The sequence below is a fragment of the Ceratocystis lukuohia genome (assembly GCF_044167205.1).
Source record: "Ceratocystis lukuohia strain C4212 chromosome Unknown Supercontig7_pilon, whole genome shotgun sequence".
NCBI classification, from domain to species: domain Eukaryota; kingdom Fungi; phylum Ascomycota; class Sordariomycetes; order Microascales; family Ceratocystidaceae; genus Ceratocystis; species Ceratocystis lukuohia.
The window spans coordinates 1018077-1032518 of NW_027263526.1; the positions used below are offsets into that span (position 1 = coordinate 1018077).

The following is a 14442-nucleotide window of genomic DNA, read 5'->3' on the forward strand; positions in this document are numbered from 1 at the left end:
CAGCCTCTTCACCCTCCCGCATGTGACAGCCCAGCCAGCCTGCCTTTTCTGTAGACCTGTTTCCTCCCTCTTTTTTGGGCCGGCATTCCTGCTATGCCGTTTGTGTAAAGCGCTGAGCCGTTAAGCCGTAATGCCGCTGAGTTGTTAAGGCTAAACGTTTGCATCTGCGTGATCCATGACCCCAATCTTGTGACCTCAATCTGATACTTGACTTAATGTCAATGAGCAGTATTTTTGCGCGGTTATTTTTATTCGCTTGGAGATTCTGTCTATTTGGGGTAACTTAGAGAGGAATGGAAAAGACTTAGATAGGCTTTCTTAGGCTAGAACAGGTCAATAATCAGGGGGCCCCACAGCTAACCAGCGTCTTAGTCTAACACGAACAGGCACTGACTGCCCGGCTGACGACGGCTTTTAGCGGTATTGCAGCTGTGCATACTACGTCACGAGGCACAGGCCTTGACTGATGCTTGTCTCGGAGGGGGATGCGTCTGGGCAAACGCTTTGCTAGACTGCGCACCTGATGCACTTGAAGCGCAGGTTTGTTGGAGAAGAAAGAAGGGATGGGATAATGGCAACTGCCCTGTATCTGTTGCTGAGCTGGGGGATACGCAATCAATGCCAAGTATTGTCGTTACCATTGCTATGTGTGCCCTCGGCTGATTGGTTCTGCGGCTTGCGCGACACTGGCAGGACAAGGCAACTGCGCATCCCCGGCTAGGGAAACAGCTCACAGGAGCTCACAGGGAAATCGGCTAGGAAGCCAAATAGGCAGGAGTAGCAGAAAAGAGCAGCAAAGCAGCAGCAGCAGAACCAACAGCGGCAGGCACATGCGCATACATGCAGAGCGAAATACAAATTTTCCAGCTATTCAAACACAGGCATTTAAAAGGGAAAGAGCAACAAGGCCAACAAAATCCTGGCCACCCTGTTGGCTGGAGAAGAAAAGAATCGTAGCCCTAGGATTTTCCCCTTCCCTCTTGTACATATTCTGTTCCAAAGCCGCCCACGCTTGTCACCCCACCCGTCGTCCCATTCATACCATCTCATCTCAAACTCAGTTACCTTTGTCTTTATTAATTCACCTATCTGCGTCTCTAATTCCACCATCTGCTATCTATTGATCGCTGCCTGCCGTTTCACTTCGTGCGTGCCGTTTGCCTCGCTTATCCACTTACAGCCCACCATTCGCCGTCGATAGCCCAAAAATGCTGCTGCTTCGCCCTCAAGCTGGCTTAAATGGCATCCGCCCGTCCAAGACGCGCCATCTCCCGCTCGCTTTGCTACCGGTCCTTTGGAATCACACCCAATCCCGCACTGCAGCTATATATACCCATCCATCTCAAGCTGCAAAGGTGTCTATAATCAAGAGCGACGTTGACGAATCATCAAAACAGTTCCGGCAAAACTACAAAGACATGGCCGATGTCATCCACAAGGTTGGTTCACTCACACTCAAGGCACAACAGGGCGGCCCCGCCACTGCACGCCAGAAGCACGAGAGTCGACGTAAGATTCTGCCCCGCGACAGAATCACCGGAATCCTCGATCCCAATACTACCTTCATGGAGCTGTCACCTCTCGCTGGCCACGAGCTTTACCCGGAAGCCGAAGTGCCGTCCGGCGGCATCATCACAGGCATTGGTATTGTCGAGGGCGTGCGTTGCATGATTGTGGCCAACGACAGCACAGTCAAGGGCGGCACATACTTTCCTATTACCGTCAAAAAGCACCTTCGTGCGCAGGAAATTGCACTGGAAAATAAGTTGCCGTGAGTAGTATCGCTACTGTAGTGGCCACCGTCATTGCTAAACTGATCAGCCCCGTTCCGCCTCGTTCTCTTCCTTCCTGTTCATCAGCCCACCCGCCCTCTAAAAACGCTCGCTTATATCCTCATTCTAACCTCCCAGCCTCTGTCAATTTTAGTTGTATTTATCTTGTTGACTCTGGCGGAGCCAATCTACCCCATCAAGCTGATGTTTTCCCCGACCGCAATCACTTTGGCCGCATCTTCTACAACCAGGCTCGTCTTTCGGCCGCCGGCATCCCTCAGATCTCCGCTGTCATGGGTCCGTGCACTGCTGGAGGCGCCTACGTCCCCGCCATGTCTGATGAAAACATCATTGTACAAAACCAGGGCCACATCTTTCTTGCTGGCCCGCCCTTAGTCAAGGCTGCCACCGGCGAAGAGGTTACCCCAGAAGAGCTAGGCGGCGGCGCAATGCACACTTCAGTCTCTGGCGTCTCAGATTATCTAGCTTTAAACGACGCCCATGCTCTAGTTTTGATCAGACGCTGTATTTCTAATCTGAACTGGCCAGCTTACACTGATGCCTCCATCCAGCCTTCCCAAACACCCGAAAAGCCAATTTACCAAGCCGAAGACCTCCGTGGCATCGCCAGTACAAACCTGCGCACTCCTCTTCCCGTCCATGAGGTTATTGCCCGTATCGTCGATGGGTCTCGCTTCAGTGAGTTCAAGAGCGACTTTGGTACGTCTCTCGTCACCGGCTTTGCTCGTATTGAAGGCCACCGTGTGGGAATTGTCGCGAACAACGGTATTCTGTTTGCCTCTTCTGCGGTAAAAGGCGCCCATTTCGTCGAGCTCTGCTCACAACGTGGCATACCTCTTGTCTTTTTGCAGAATATTTCGGGCTTCATGGTCGGTGTAGATGCTGAGCGTGAGGGCATTGCTAAGCACGGGGCTAAGCTTGTGGCTGCTGTCGCCTGCTCCGAGGTGCCTAAATTCACTGTCGTGATTGGTGGAAGCTATGGCGCTGGAAACTACGGTATGTGCGGCCGCGCATACTCCCCTCGCTTTTTATGGATGTGGCCCAACGCTCGTATCGGAGTGATGGGCAGCGAGCAGTTGACATCAGTCATGGAAACTGTTGGCAAGGCCGTTGACCCTAACCTGAAAAAGCGCATTGACAATGAGAGTGAGGCAGTCTACTCATCGGCCAGACTGTGGGACGACGGCATTATCATGCCTGAACACACTCGTCACTATCTCGGCATGGCTCTCAGTATAGCGGTGAGTGGCCGCAACACGATAAAGGCCAATGAGACCAAGTTCGGAGTATTCCGTATGTAAGTGTAAGCGAGGAAGAAGCAACTGACGACATCATGCATGCCATATATGCTAGTGTGTCAATACAAGTACTTTTGAAGATGATTAATTTTATTCTTATTACTCTGCGCTATTTCCTTCGCATTCATCCCCCCTTTCCTTGTTTACAGATGCTCGCCAAAGAATTCTAGCAGCTTCTTGTAGCCACGAGCGTACTCTTCCTTGTTTCGGGGGTCTGAGAGGTTTGAGCGAGCTGCCATCCATCCGTGGATCTGGTCGCCATAGGTCTCTACGTACTTGGGGCCTTTTAGATTCGCCTCGAATTTCTTGACCTCTTCGGCGTCCTCATCCTTGCTAGCCAAAAGGATAAGAGGCACTTTGATCCCCTTAGCATCCTCGGCATCAACCATGGCAGGATGCACTTCAGCACCAACCTTGAAGGGTGTATCATCAGTGCTAGTCACATTGCTCACGACTTTGCCACCCCAGCAGAAGCCAACAATGGCCCAGCTAGTCACAGCGGGGTATTTGGCGCTAGCGGCAGCGACGTAGGCCTTGACCTTGGGGCCGACGATAGCTGGGTGGTTCTTGCTCAGGAAGGCCGTCAAGGTTTCCTTCTTCTCCGGTGTGTCAGGCGGGAAGACAGAAATGTCGGCCGGCTTGCCCTCGAACCAGTCGGGCATTAGCACACGGTACTTTTGACCCAAGATATCAGCGCCCTGTAAGGTTTGAGGGTAGAAGCCGAAGATGTCGAAAATGAAAAGGAGGCCCTTGGTAGCGTTAGAGGAACCAGTTGTGTCTGTGGAAATAGAAAGAGGGAGTAGAGTTAGCTAACCTGTAGTGGATGAGTTGGTGTAGGGCAAGGAGGAACTGAAGGCAAGTCAAAGCCCTAGAGAGCGTTCTCATTTGAAAGAAAGGGCCATCACGTACAAGTATTGAAACCACCCAGCTGCTCGTAGCTGCCAATCTCCTTGTATCCCGTCTCGACAACGGGAGGGATATTGCAACAGGCGGCACTGTGGCCGTGGGTAGCAGGCATAGCACTCATAGCTAGGGCGTTTTTTTAGCTTCGAGATGGCGGGTGCCAAAGATTTGTATAGACCAAGGAAAATCGAGAGTCCGAAGCGAGGAGAAGAAAAAAAAATCGACGGAAAAGAGCCAATGAAGATCCGGGTTTGGGCTTGTAAAGGCGAAAGAAGAAGAAAGGAAAATGAGGAAAAAGTTGAGGAATCAAGATGCGAGAAGGTCGAAGGATGAGCTACATAAAAGAAAAGAAGAGCAGAGCAGAGCAGTAAATAAATAGATAAAAAAAAAAGGGTACTTGCTTGCGTTTTGGTAGCAGAAGAAAAGGAAATATGGCGACAGGTCCAAGACAAAGGAAACCTTTCAAGACGCTAGCTTCAAAATAGAGGGGCAGCTAGACTAGACAGCTAGATAGCTAGCTAGCTAACTAGATAACCAATTAGCTCGTACATACCAGCTCAGATTTGCTTCCTCCTGCCGCTGGACTACTGAGCTTGTACCCTGTACTGTAAGTGTACCGTAGTGCTGTGCTTGCCGCTGGCGCTGGGCCTTCTTTGGCCTTCGCTACTCTTTGTCCATTCCCGTACTTGCTTGGGGGGGGCAGTTGTTGGATGAGCCCCACACTTTACAGCCCCGCCCACCCACCCACCGGAGAGGGGTTTTTTTTTATCCGAAAGGAAGAAGTAAGGAAGTGACTGACTGACCAGGAATAAGAGCGGGGGGGAGTCGAGATTATCAGGCAAGTGCTTAGACTCGAACATATCTACTGGTTTTCGGGAATCGATGAGATCAAACGATGCATTAAGCAAGTGTAATGCTGAGGTCAACTTTTCCCTTCGAACTGTTGTTGTATAGCCACATCCAAGTTTTCGTGTTTGGGCTAAATCGAACGCTACCGTAGTCCCAAATCATGTGACGATTTAATTAGGATATATGTATGTATAAAAAAGTATAACAAGACAAACGTCTAAGCCGACCAACAATGGAGGACAAAATAGACTGTCGGAAAAAACAATATCCAGTGTAATGCCAAGCTTCGGTGCGATAGCCCGCAATGACAAAAAAAAAAAAAACAACAAAGCTAAATAGTAAACGCCAGATATCAAGTTTCCCTTGCCCCGGCCTCAGCCCGAGAACCGAAGACTACCCTAAGCAAAGACAAAGGAAACAAAGCGATAAAACAAATGGGCCGTATCGATAGATAGGGAGCAAAACAAGGCAAATATAGAAAAACCACTCGCAGATTCAAAAAGAAGAAAAAGAAATTCCCAACGCTTATAGAACAACTCCAACGACACCAAACGCAGTTCGGAAATGTAAAAGTACATGTCTCAATGAGACTTTAGGCAAAGAAATGCAAATAACAAAGGAAAGACAAAAGCGAAGGAACAGGGTAAAAAAAAAAAGGATGAAATGCAGAGAAAGAAAGAGATGAAAAGACAAAAGACCAATGTAAGTGGTGATCCCTCTAAGACTTCATTCGCCAGGTCCGCATCTTTCCTTCAACCAGGGCAAAATGCCCGAAAAGAATGTGCGGCCTTCAGCTTGCATGCCCCCTCGTGCAGCCGCATCGCGATCCATAATAAGGGCAAGCTGGCTGCGGGTACGGCCCAGATGAACAGGCGGTACTGTGCTAGGCTTGGATGGCTTGAACATAGGATCTAGTGGTCCACGAACAGGCTCAAACGGAGCAATTCCGTAGTCGGTTTCCATGAGCGGCTCGACTCGGCTATGCGACATGGTAAGCTGAACGTCCACATTCCCAAAATCATAGACAGTTCCCCTAATTTCATCGACATAAGTAGACACAGAGGGGGGGCTGACTAGACCACGACGCTCATTGCGTTTGATGGGCGACGCAAAGAGGCGCTGGTTGCGGGGGGTCGAATAGGCTCTAGATGATCTACTCTTGCTGCGATCCTTATTGTCGGGTGTTGTAGGCTCCTTAGGATCAACATGCTCTTCACATAACGGACGAGAAACATACGCCATATGATTATTATCAAGCAACGGCGGTTGCGCCTGCGTCCCGAGCCCATACATACCTACATGTGCTCTTGACTGCGTGCTATGACTACGCCGGAGGGGCGGAAGATGCTTTGTATCCTCAACAGAACCCGGGGGCGGAACGTTATGCTCCGTGCTGGCGGAGTCGCGGCGCCGAGGAGGAAAGCCATTACTCGGAGCTAGTACTCTGGGGGCTGACATATTGGATGAGTTGGCTGCGTAGCTGCGCTCCAGGCGACGCTTAGTTGCCTGTACAGAGGCGGTAGGGAGATCAATCTGACTCTGAGCTCTTGTAGGCCGTGGCCGGACGGGTGATATCTGGCTTGGTCTTCTAGTAACTGTACCAGGCACATTCAAGGCAAACATAGGCGTAGTCTGCTCAGACGGTGTTTTGTACAGCTTGCCAGGGTCAAAATAGGATCCGCTGGAGGCCCTGTGGATTAGCGGCGCAGGCCGGAGCTCAGGTTGCTTTCCAGCCATTTTTTTGCTAAAAGACGAGGTCTCGTTGGTGGCCTCGGGTCTGAAGCCATAAACTGTAGCAGTAGAGGACAGATTAACTAGGGGCTTTTCTTTTAACCCCCGTTCACGCAGAATAAATCCATCATTATCTTCTTCTTCTTCCTCTGGAGTAGGGGCTAAAGGAGCAGGGGAAGGAAACGGAGGCGAGGCCGCTGTCATTTTCTGGGAGGACAGGCTCGAAACTAGACTAGGACGTGTGTTATGTACTACTACCGGTGTTGGTGGTGGTCGGTTCGACGGCCTTTGCGACATTTTTAGCTGCGGGGCTTCGCTATTTGTAGGCAAAGGAAGGCGAGACGAAGTCTCTTGTGAGTCATAGTAGACAGTAGTGACGTTAGAGTTTGACCGTCTACCAAGTCCCGGTCGTCTCTTGACAGCGGTGGAGGCAACAAACTTTTTCGTCTGTTTTCCGGTAGAAGCAGGTTTCTTCTTTGACATGCGAGAAGGAGCTAGTCCGCTAGTACCGGCGTTTTTTGAGCCTTCAGTGCTACCTCGTGTGGTAGGAGTCGGCTGGGATGATTGGGTCTGGACGATGCTTGGGGTACTAGTACGTCGCTTCTCTGAATCATCAGGAGAAGCAAACCGAGCAGTGGGACGGGTAGTACCCGGAGCAGTCGAGCTTTTATCCTTCTTGAGGATTGACTGCCTGGGAGCTGGCCGTCTAGAGGAGGGCGGGGGGAGCTTAATCGGTACGTAAAAGCTACCGCCCTCCTCACTAATGTAGCTACTACTTTCATCTTTCGCAGCAACAAGTATAGGTGCTAGAGACATAGGGCCCTTGTTGTGATTAAGAGACGATTGGAGCAGAGCAGCGGGCGATACCGACATAGCGCTCACTTGTGGAAGAAAAGCGACAGCAGATGACATTGTAGCAGATGCTGAAGGCGAGACTGAAGTGGATGTTGGTGGAGATGGCGGTGGCGGCGGTGGTACAGCAGGCAGTGCTGATGTTTCCTGCCTTAATACAGAAGAAGAACGAGTATCGGCTTGGGTAGAGTCACTAGGCCAGTCGGGGTCGCCCGGGTTTGGAATACCCGAAGACGGCTTGGCAGAAAGTGCAAGTGATTGTGGCTGTGGTTGTGGTTGTTGGAGGTGCGCAGGCTCTGCAAAATCGGTGGCAATGAGTGTTGAAGTTGGAGCGTGTGCTTGTTGAGGCAAGACAGAGGTAGAAGTAGACGCAGGCCCAATTATAGCAAGTGGTGGGGATTGGGCAAAAGCAGCACTTGACTCTGGTTTGGTAGTCAATGCGAGACACGTCGTCGAATTTGAGAGGAAATGCGAGTCATATGAGCTGGCTGGGCTATCCGTATTGGTGGGTGGGAAAGGGTGACAGGTTGTAATAGCTGTGGAAGGGACAGGAGAAACAACAGAAGCGGCATGAGACGCAAACTCGGTTGTTGGAATGCTGGAAGCAGGCTCCGGGGAGGGATTAGACTGGTTGGAAATCAAAGGAACATCAAGCTGCGGCAACGCGTTTTTGTCGGAATGCTGAATGCCATGCGCGAGCTAGATTGCAGTAAATAGTTAGCAAAATAACAGATGGGGGTTAGCAAGGATAGCCGAAAACGGGGACAGAGGAAGAGAAAGAACAGTAGGCAAGTCCTCACTCCCCTCCTCCCTTCCTTCGCCCGACGAGCTTCTTCTCCTTATTCTTCTTCTTTGCACGTACTGTTATAGGGGACATCCAGTTCTGGGATAGGCCGCGGATAGGAACAGCCGTTGGTCCAGTAGAAATGTCTTTATAGAGCTTAGCTAGTACACGGCCACTAAGATATCGGCGATCACTGCCCCAAACATGCCACCAGAAGTTTTCAAGACGGCGCGCAGTGGGATCGCCAAGTTTCTTATTGGTGACAGTATAAGCTAGGTTCCGGAGAAGTTAGTATATAAAGGGAGAAGTGGAAGAAAATGTGGGGGGGAAAGTCCGTTCTTATATTAGTTCAAAAGGACCTCTAGCCGAGAAATTTTGCACTCACCATGCCAACAGGCGCGTATCTTATCATCAGGAAGCGTATCGAACTTGGCAACTTCTTGGTACACACCGGGCTGGTTTACTACGATGCCTGGTGGAAGAAGCAGAAGACCGTCCATTGCAGATTCAAGGGGGGGGGTGATGAGCGGCTCCGGGGGAGGGGTTCCGGCCCCGGGCCAAATAGGACGCAGAAAAGCGAGAAGGGGGGTTATGGAAACAATGAGGATGGATTGAGGAATGCAGTGCGCTATGAAGCCGGCGGATTGGACTGTTATTGATGTTCGGCACGGCGCTGCTGAGTTGACAAGGAGCAGGGCAGGCAGGAAGCAGAGAAGAAAGAGGAAAATACTAGAGAGAACACAGCAGAAGGTTTGGCGGAGGACAAAGATGCGGGAGACTTTTGGGGGGGAGGGAGGGGGTTGGTTGGACAAAGCTGTAAGATGCAGGCCAGCTGACTGGAAAGATGATGAGACAGACGTTGAAGTTGGAAGCTGGTGTGGGCGATTTCAACAGACGAGCGAATCAGACTAGGTTGCAAGAGAATAGAGCCGAAACAAGGCACCAGGAGTATCGTATCTCACGCAGGCGGGCTTGTTTGGAAGCACAGGTTCCAGATTATGACGCTGCGGTGTTAATGGTGCTTTTCTCTCGCGTACTGGAGGAGAGCGGTTGTTTTCGTCAATTACGAAAGAAGCTGAAGGAAGTAGAAGCGAAGGCAGCCATTGAAATGACAAAGGGTGTCTGGGGCATGACGACTTGGGAGTTCCTGAAGGGAGCAAAGGGAGAAGAATGCAGACAGGCACAACGAGAAAAGCAAGCGCCGAAAGCATCCAAAAGAATACAAATAGCCAAGGGCAAGGGCAAGAAAGGAAAGCCCAACACAGAAGAGCTGGCAGCGAGACAAGCAGGTGGACAGAAAAGAACAAGACAAAGAAGGCCAAAGCGAAAAATATCGTGGGAAAATTGGACGGGAGGAAACAGAAAAAGACGCCTGGGAGGAAGGTGCAAACAGAACAAGCAAGAACAGTGAAGAATTTTCACCGCCGAAAACTAAGCAAGAGCAAAAGAAGGAAAGGGAAGCTGCGTACAAAGCTGAGGCGACTTGATGCAAGAGCAAGCCATGTGTAGGCCGGTAGTTGCTTCTGATTCCAGGATCTTTCCTTTCCTTTCCTTTCCGCCTAGTTTTGAACTTGCCGTTTTAGGGTGTTGTTGAATTGGATGGATGGGATAGGATGGGATGGGATGGGATGGGATGGACGGGCTCTTAGCTAAACTAAAGCAAGTCCCACACGAGATATATATTTTTTTTTTTTTTCCTTTTCTTTCTCTTGTGTGTGCAGAAGAATGGGGGAAGGGGAATGAAAAGGCAATCGCTTGTAGACACACAAGCAAACAACCAGGCAATCAGCCAATCAATCACAGGAGCGGAGCGGATATCGAGCCGGCCAGTAGAAGAGAAAAGGAGGCAGGAGCAAAAGAAGACAGGGACAAGATGTTATATGGATAGTGGGTAATACCCCATTTAGAAAGAGCTCGAGATCTGCCTGCCGTGAGCCGCCAGAAGCGGTGATGTCAGGCTGCAAGAGCTGCAGGATAGAGAGGGCAGTTGCCCAAGACGTGAGAGGACCTCAGCTTAACAGCAACAGGAATTGGCACCAAGCATGAAGACAAGCACAGCACAAGCACAGCACGACTTTGCGTTGCCTCTCATTAGGCTTGGCCTTGTTCTATGCCACACGGAAATGTAGCTGAGACCAGGCTGGTTATTGGTTGGATTTGATGACTTGTTAAAATAAGACAGACAGAGAGAGTGAACGAGAGCGAAGGTGAAAAGGCGGCGGAAGCAAAGCAAAGCAAAGTAAAGCAAAGCAAAGCAAATAGCCCTCGGAAAACAAAGGCGGTCAAAAAAGCATGCACGCTGACGAAGGAGAGAGGAGGAGACACACAAGAAGACGAGAAAGTAGACTAGACAAAACTCAAAGATGGAGTGCCTCCTTTATTGGACGCGGGAAGAAAAGCCAGAAGCCCCCTCCCCAGCAGAAGAAGGGACCAACAAAAAACTAGAACGACACAATGAGCTAGATAGACTTGGCGGACGCTTTCTCGAAAGCCTCTAGGCAAGGATGGCCCGAAGGCCTTTTTTTTTCTCTTCTTTTCCCATGCTCCCGCTTGTTACCTCGCCCATTGAGCGTCCGGGGGGGGGGGGGGGCTATCTTCTCCAGCAAAAATCGGTGAGAACGAAGGAGGCTGGTGAAGAGGGTAGGGTAGGAAGCCCAAGAAGAGCGAGGATCTCACCAGAAATTATTGGGTGTGCATACTTGTGTGCTGGTTTTTCATGTACAAGACATCCACTTCTGGTAGCCCACTCTCACCATGACGCACACGAAAAAAAAAAAAAATTAAAAAAAAAAAAAGAAAACCCTGAGGTGGAGGTTGAGCTGCTCTAGAGGAGCAGAGGGGCCCATTATAGTTCATCAAGGTCAGGAGACACGGCAGAGATGAAAAATAGAATAAGGAATACAAATATCAATGCAATCCCTCTAGCTAAGGAGACGGACATAGAATAGAGCAGTAGAAAAATAATAAAAAATAAAAAATAAAAACATAAAAAAACATACAAAAACATACAAAAACATACAAAAACATACAAAAACATACAAAAAACATAAAACAAACAAGACCCGACTTACAATAGACTTCAACAATAAAGGAACGTGCTCGTGCTATAGTTCTCCTAATCTCTATAGTGACCAGCACTAACACCAAGTGAGGTTTAGCAGAAAACATGCAAAACACTACGCCACATAACTAACCACCACAGCAATAACACAGAGCAATGAAAAGGGATGGGCTAAAGCCACCATCACATCACGGGCGTATCGCATCGTATCTTCTCATGCGCCAGCCAGAGAGACCAAAAACTCAACCCACTCAAGTGACGTTGTAGGATCGGCTGAGGAGATCCCCAGGGTCATGCACCAGCAGCCATGCCATGGCCAGACCACCAGCACCACCTGGTAAGGGTTGATATTGGAGCGCAGACGTTATTTTACGTTCTACCTACGCCGACCTCGTCTTTTACCTCACGCACCCACAGCACAGCGTTTGTCTTCTTCTCTTCCTCTCCTCTCCCCCCCCCCCCCCCCTTCCTCTGTTTCTCTGCCCCTCGCTCGTTGGGCACAACTTTCATTTGTCTTGTCTCGCCAGGATTGATCACATGTTGGTATACTTGGTTTTTCTTCGACTTTCTTTTTTCTGCTCTTCCTTGCAGATCAACTCATAGCCGGCGACTCTCCTCGCTATAGAGCCCCCTGCCTTATCTATTAATGCCTATACTATCCGGCGGCTATGCTACCAAGAAAGGCCTCCTACATACCAGGCATCCGGTCCAATAGAGCCAATACGTGGTAAATGCAGCCTTGTTGTCCAAAAGCCCCGAGTCACAAACTTGTGCTTGTGTTTGTGCTTGTGCTTGTGCTACAGACTAAAAAGGGACCAATATAAAAAAGAACGTGGAAAAAATAAACCTGGTCCAGGCCCCATGAGCCAAAGCCCCTCTCCCCCAGAGTCGATCGCGGTCAGGCCGTCTGTCTTCCTTCCGCGCACATCTTCTTGTTAGACTTCCCCATTCTTCCTCCTTCTTATTTTTTTTTTCCTTTTTTACTGAACCCTTTCTTTTTTCTTCATGGCTGCTCTTATCCTCGCTTGGCTTGCTCTCCTCCCCTGACTCATCATAGCTGACCGCCGACTGACACCCTTCCCCAACTAATTACTGACTGGCCTTCCCTTTATCTGGCTCGCCCAGCCCTCGCCATGGCCGCCGAGCCGTAGCGATATTGTTGTTGTTGTTGTTGTTGTTGTCGTCGTTGTTTTTGTTACTGTTGTCGTCGTCGTCGTTGTTTATTTATTTATTTGTCCTGCTGTCCTTGGCTTGTTCCGAATGTCACGGCCTTACTTCACCTATAACATACCATCTCCCCCTACTCCTCCCAAGCGCTCGGGTTTTACTTCCTTCTTGGCTTTGACTTCAACAACGAAAGCCCACTGCAAAAAAGGAACTCACATTAATCACCCAAAATGAGGCCCACGAAATAGGGGAACAGGCCTGGCTGGGCTGGCTCACTTCCACTTGCAAAAGAAAAACAGCAGGGTCTACCCCGGTGGCAGACCATCAAACTTTCAGCCCCAGCCCAGCCAGCAACCAAAGCTCAAACTCACCTTTTTTTCTCTCCATTTGCATTGATCACGTAATCATCCATGCGAAGTTCGTTCTTGTTCACCCCTCCCCCCCTCCCCCCCCTTCATGCCCGTCGTAAAGTGGATGAGTGGACGGATAGATGGCATATGCGCTGCCAAGCTTGGTCTTCCATCTGTGTAACCGTAACGCAAAAGTCCTGAGAGCAAAATTCGTAAGTTTCTGTTCCCTCCTCGTGTCCTTCAACGCCCTTCTACCGCCCTCTTCTTGGTCTCCCATGTCACTATCACAATACGAATAGGGAGAGTGGGAGGGGGGTTCTGAGTTGCGCGGAGAGATAGGGCAGTTTCGCTTGTGTAAACAAATAGTAGTGCTATGAGTTAACGTGTACTGGCATATAAACGCGCATACAAACATGCATGTAGGTGTATGTATACATGTGTACAGACCTGTGTGCAAACACATACGTACATACACACATACATACCCGCTGTTTCCTTCTTCCCAGTGGCGGTAGGATCCCGTGCAAGATCATATCCAAGTAAAATTGAATAGACCTACGTCGAGGTCGCACAAGAGCAATCCAGACCTTCCGGAAACACCAACATCCCCCCCCCCCCCTTAATAACACATCCTTCTTCCTCTTCATCACGACACCAGCCACAGATAAGGCTCATGCCAGCCAGCCCTTGCCTGACCTTACAGCAAAGTGTACCCGCCATCAACACGCAAGTCTGAGCCCGTGATATACCGTGCCGCATCCGACAACAGAAAGGTCACAGGGCCTTCTAAGTCAGCCGGGTCTCCCATCCGCTTCATGGGGGTCATTTCAACCCATGGTTTCGTCAGCTCTGGGCTTTCCTGGATAATCTTTTCCGTGAGAGCCGTGCGCATATATCCAGGGGAAATGCAGTTCACACGGATGCCTTTGGATGACCATTCTACTGCTAGGGATGCTGCCATATGACGTACGGCCGCTTTGGAAACGTTGTATGGACTAGCCCAGAACTTTTATGTTAGCTCACTCACACACATCAAATAAAAAGAGGGTTTTATGCAATAAAATGAACAACACTTGCGTCTGCGGCTGTGGCACATTAACAATGGCCCCTGACATGCTCCCAATAAATACCATGCTGCCCTTGACACCCGCCCCGATCATCCAGCGGGCAACCTCAGTGGCAAATAGATACGTGCCATCGACGTTAACATCCCACAGCTTGCGCATGCGATTGACAGGATACTCCTCGGCTGGAAAATTCTCTACAAAGCCCGCACTAGTGACCAGTCCGTCGACCTTGCCGTGATGTGCAACCACGTCGGCCACGCACTTGCTGGTGGATTCTTTGCTAGATACATCGACATGGTGTGTTGATATTTTAGCTGTAGGAAAATCGGCCCGGATAGAGCTGGCAACAGTTTCGGCAGCAGTGATGTTGAGATCTGCAATGGCGAGAGAGCTACCTGAAGCTACAATAGCACGAGCCATCACAGCACCTAGGCCGCTTGCACCTCCCGTCACAATGACGGCACGATTGGCTAGCGTGAAGCTTGATAGTGTTGGAGGAGCTTCACTAATAGAGTCCATTTTAAGAGAAGCGAGGGGGGGGGGACGGTCGCGAGGCAAGGAAGAAGGTAAGGAGAAAACAAAAAGAA

General features: G+C 50.0%; 4 protein-coding genes across 4 annotated transcripts; 1 reads left to right on the plus strand and 3 right to left on the minus strand.

Moving 5' to 3' along the window:
* Positions 1–1208: 1208 nt before the first annotated feature.
* HOO65_070203 (putative methylcrotonoyl- carboxylase beta chainprotein) lies at positions 1209–3094 on the plus strand (the record flags this gene model as incomplete). The annotated part of the gene is made up of 2 exons (XM_071004968.1): positions 1209–1771; positions 1927–3094. 2 exons carry the CDS (start codon positions 1209–1211, stop codon positions 3092–3094), a joined length of 1731 nt encoding a protein of 576 aa, XP_070856921.1.
* Positions 3095–3234: 140 nt separating this feature from the next.
* On the minus strand, positions 3235–4118 carry HOO65_070204 (putative AIM2 family protein C30D10.14; the record flags this gene model as incomplete). The annotated part of the gene is made up of 2 exons (XM_071005143.1): positions 3235–3869; positions 4001–4118. 2 exons carry the CDS (start codon positions 4116–4118, stop codon positions 3235–3237), a joined length of 753 nt encoding a protein of 250 aa, XP_070856922.1.
* A 1451-nt stretch (positions 4119–5569) lies between these two features.
* HOO65_070205 (uncharacterized protein) lies at positions 5570–8710 on the minus strand (the record flags this gene model as incomplete). The annotated part of the gene is made up of 3 exons (XM_071004865.1): positions 5570–8125; positions 8289–8482; positions 8596–8710. 3 exons carry the CDS (start codon positions 8708–8710, stop codon positions 5570–5572), a joined length of 2865 nt encoding a protein of 954 aa, XP_070856923.1.
* A 4775-nt stretch (positions 8711–13485) lies between these two features.
* On the minus strand, positions 13486–14374 carry HOO65_070206 (D-arabinitol 2-dehydrogenase; the record flags this gene model as incomplete). The annotated part of the gene is made up of 2 exons (XM_071005141.1): positions 13486–13794; positions 13919–14374. The coding sequence occupies 2 exons, from the start codon at positions 14372–14374 to the stop codon at positions 13486–13488; spliced, it is 765 nt and encodes a 254-aa protein (XP_070856924.1).
* Positions 14375–14442: the final 68 nt, after the last annotated feature.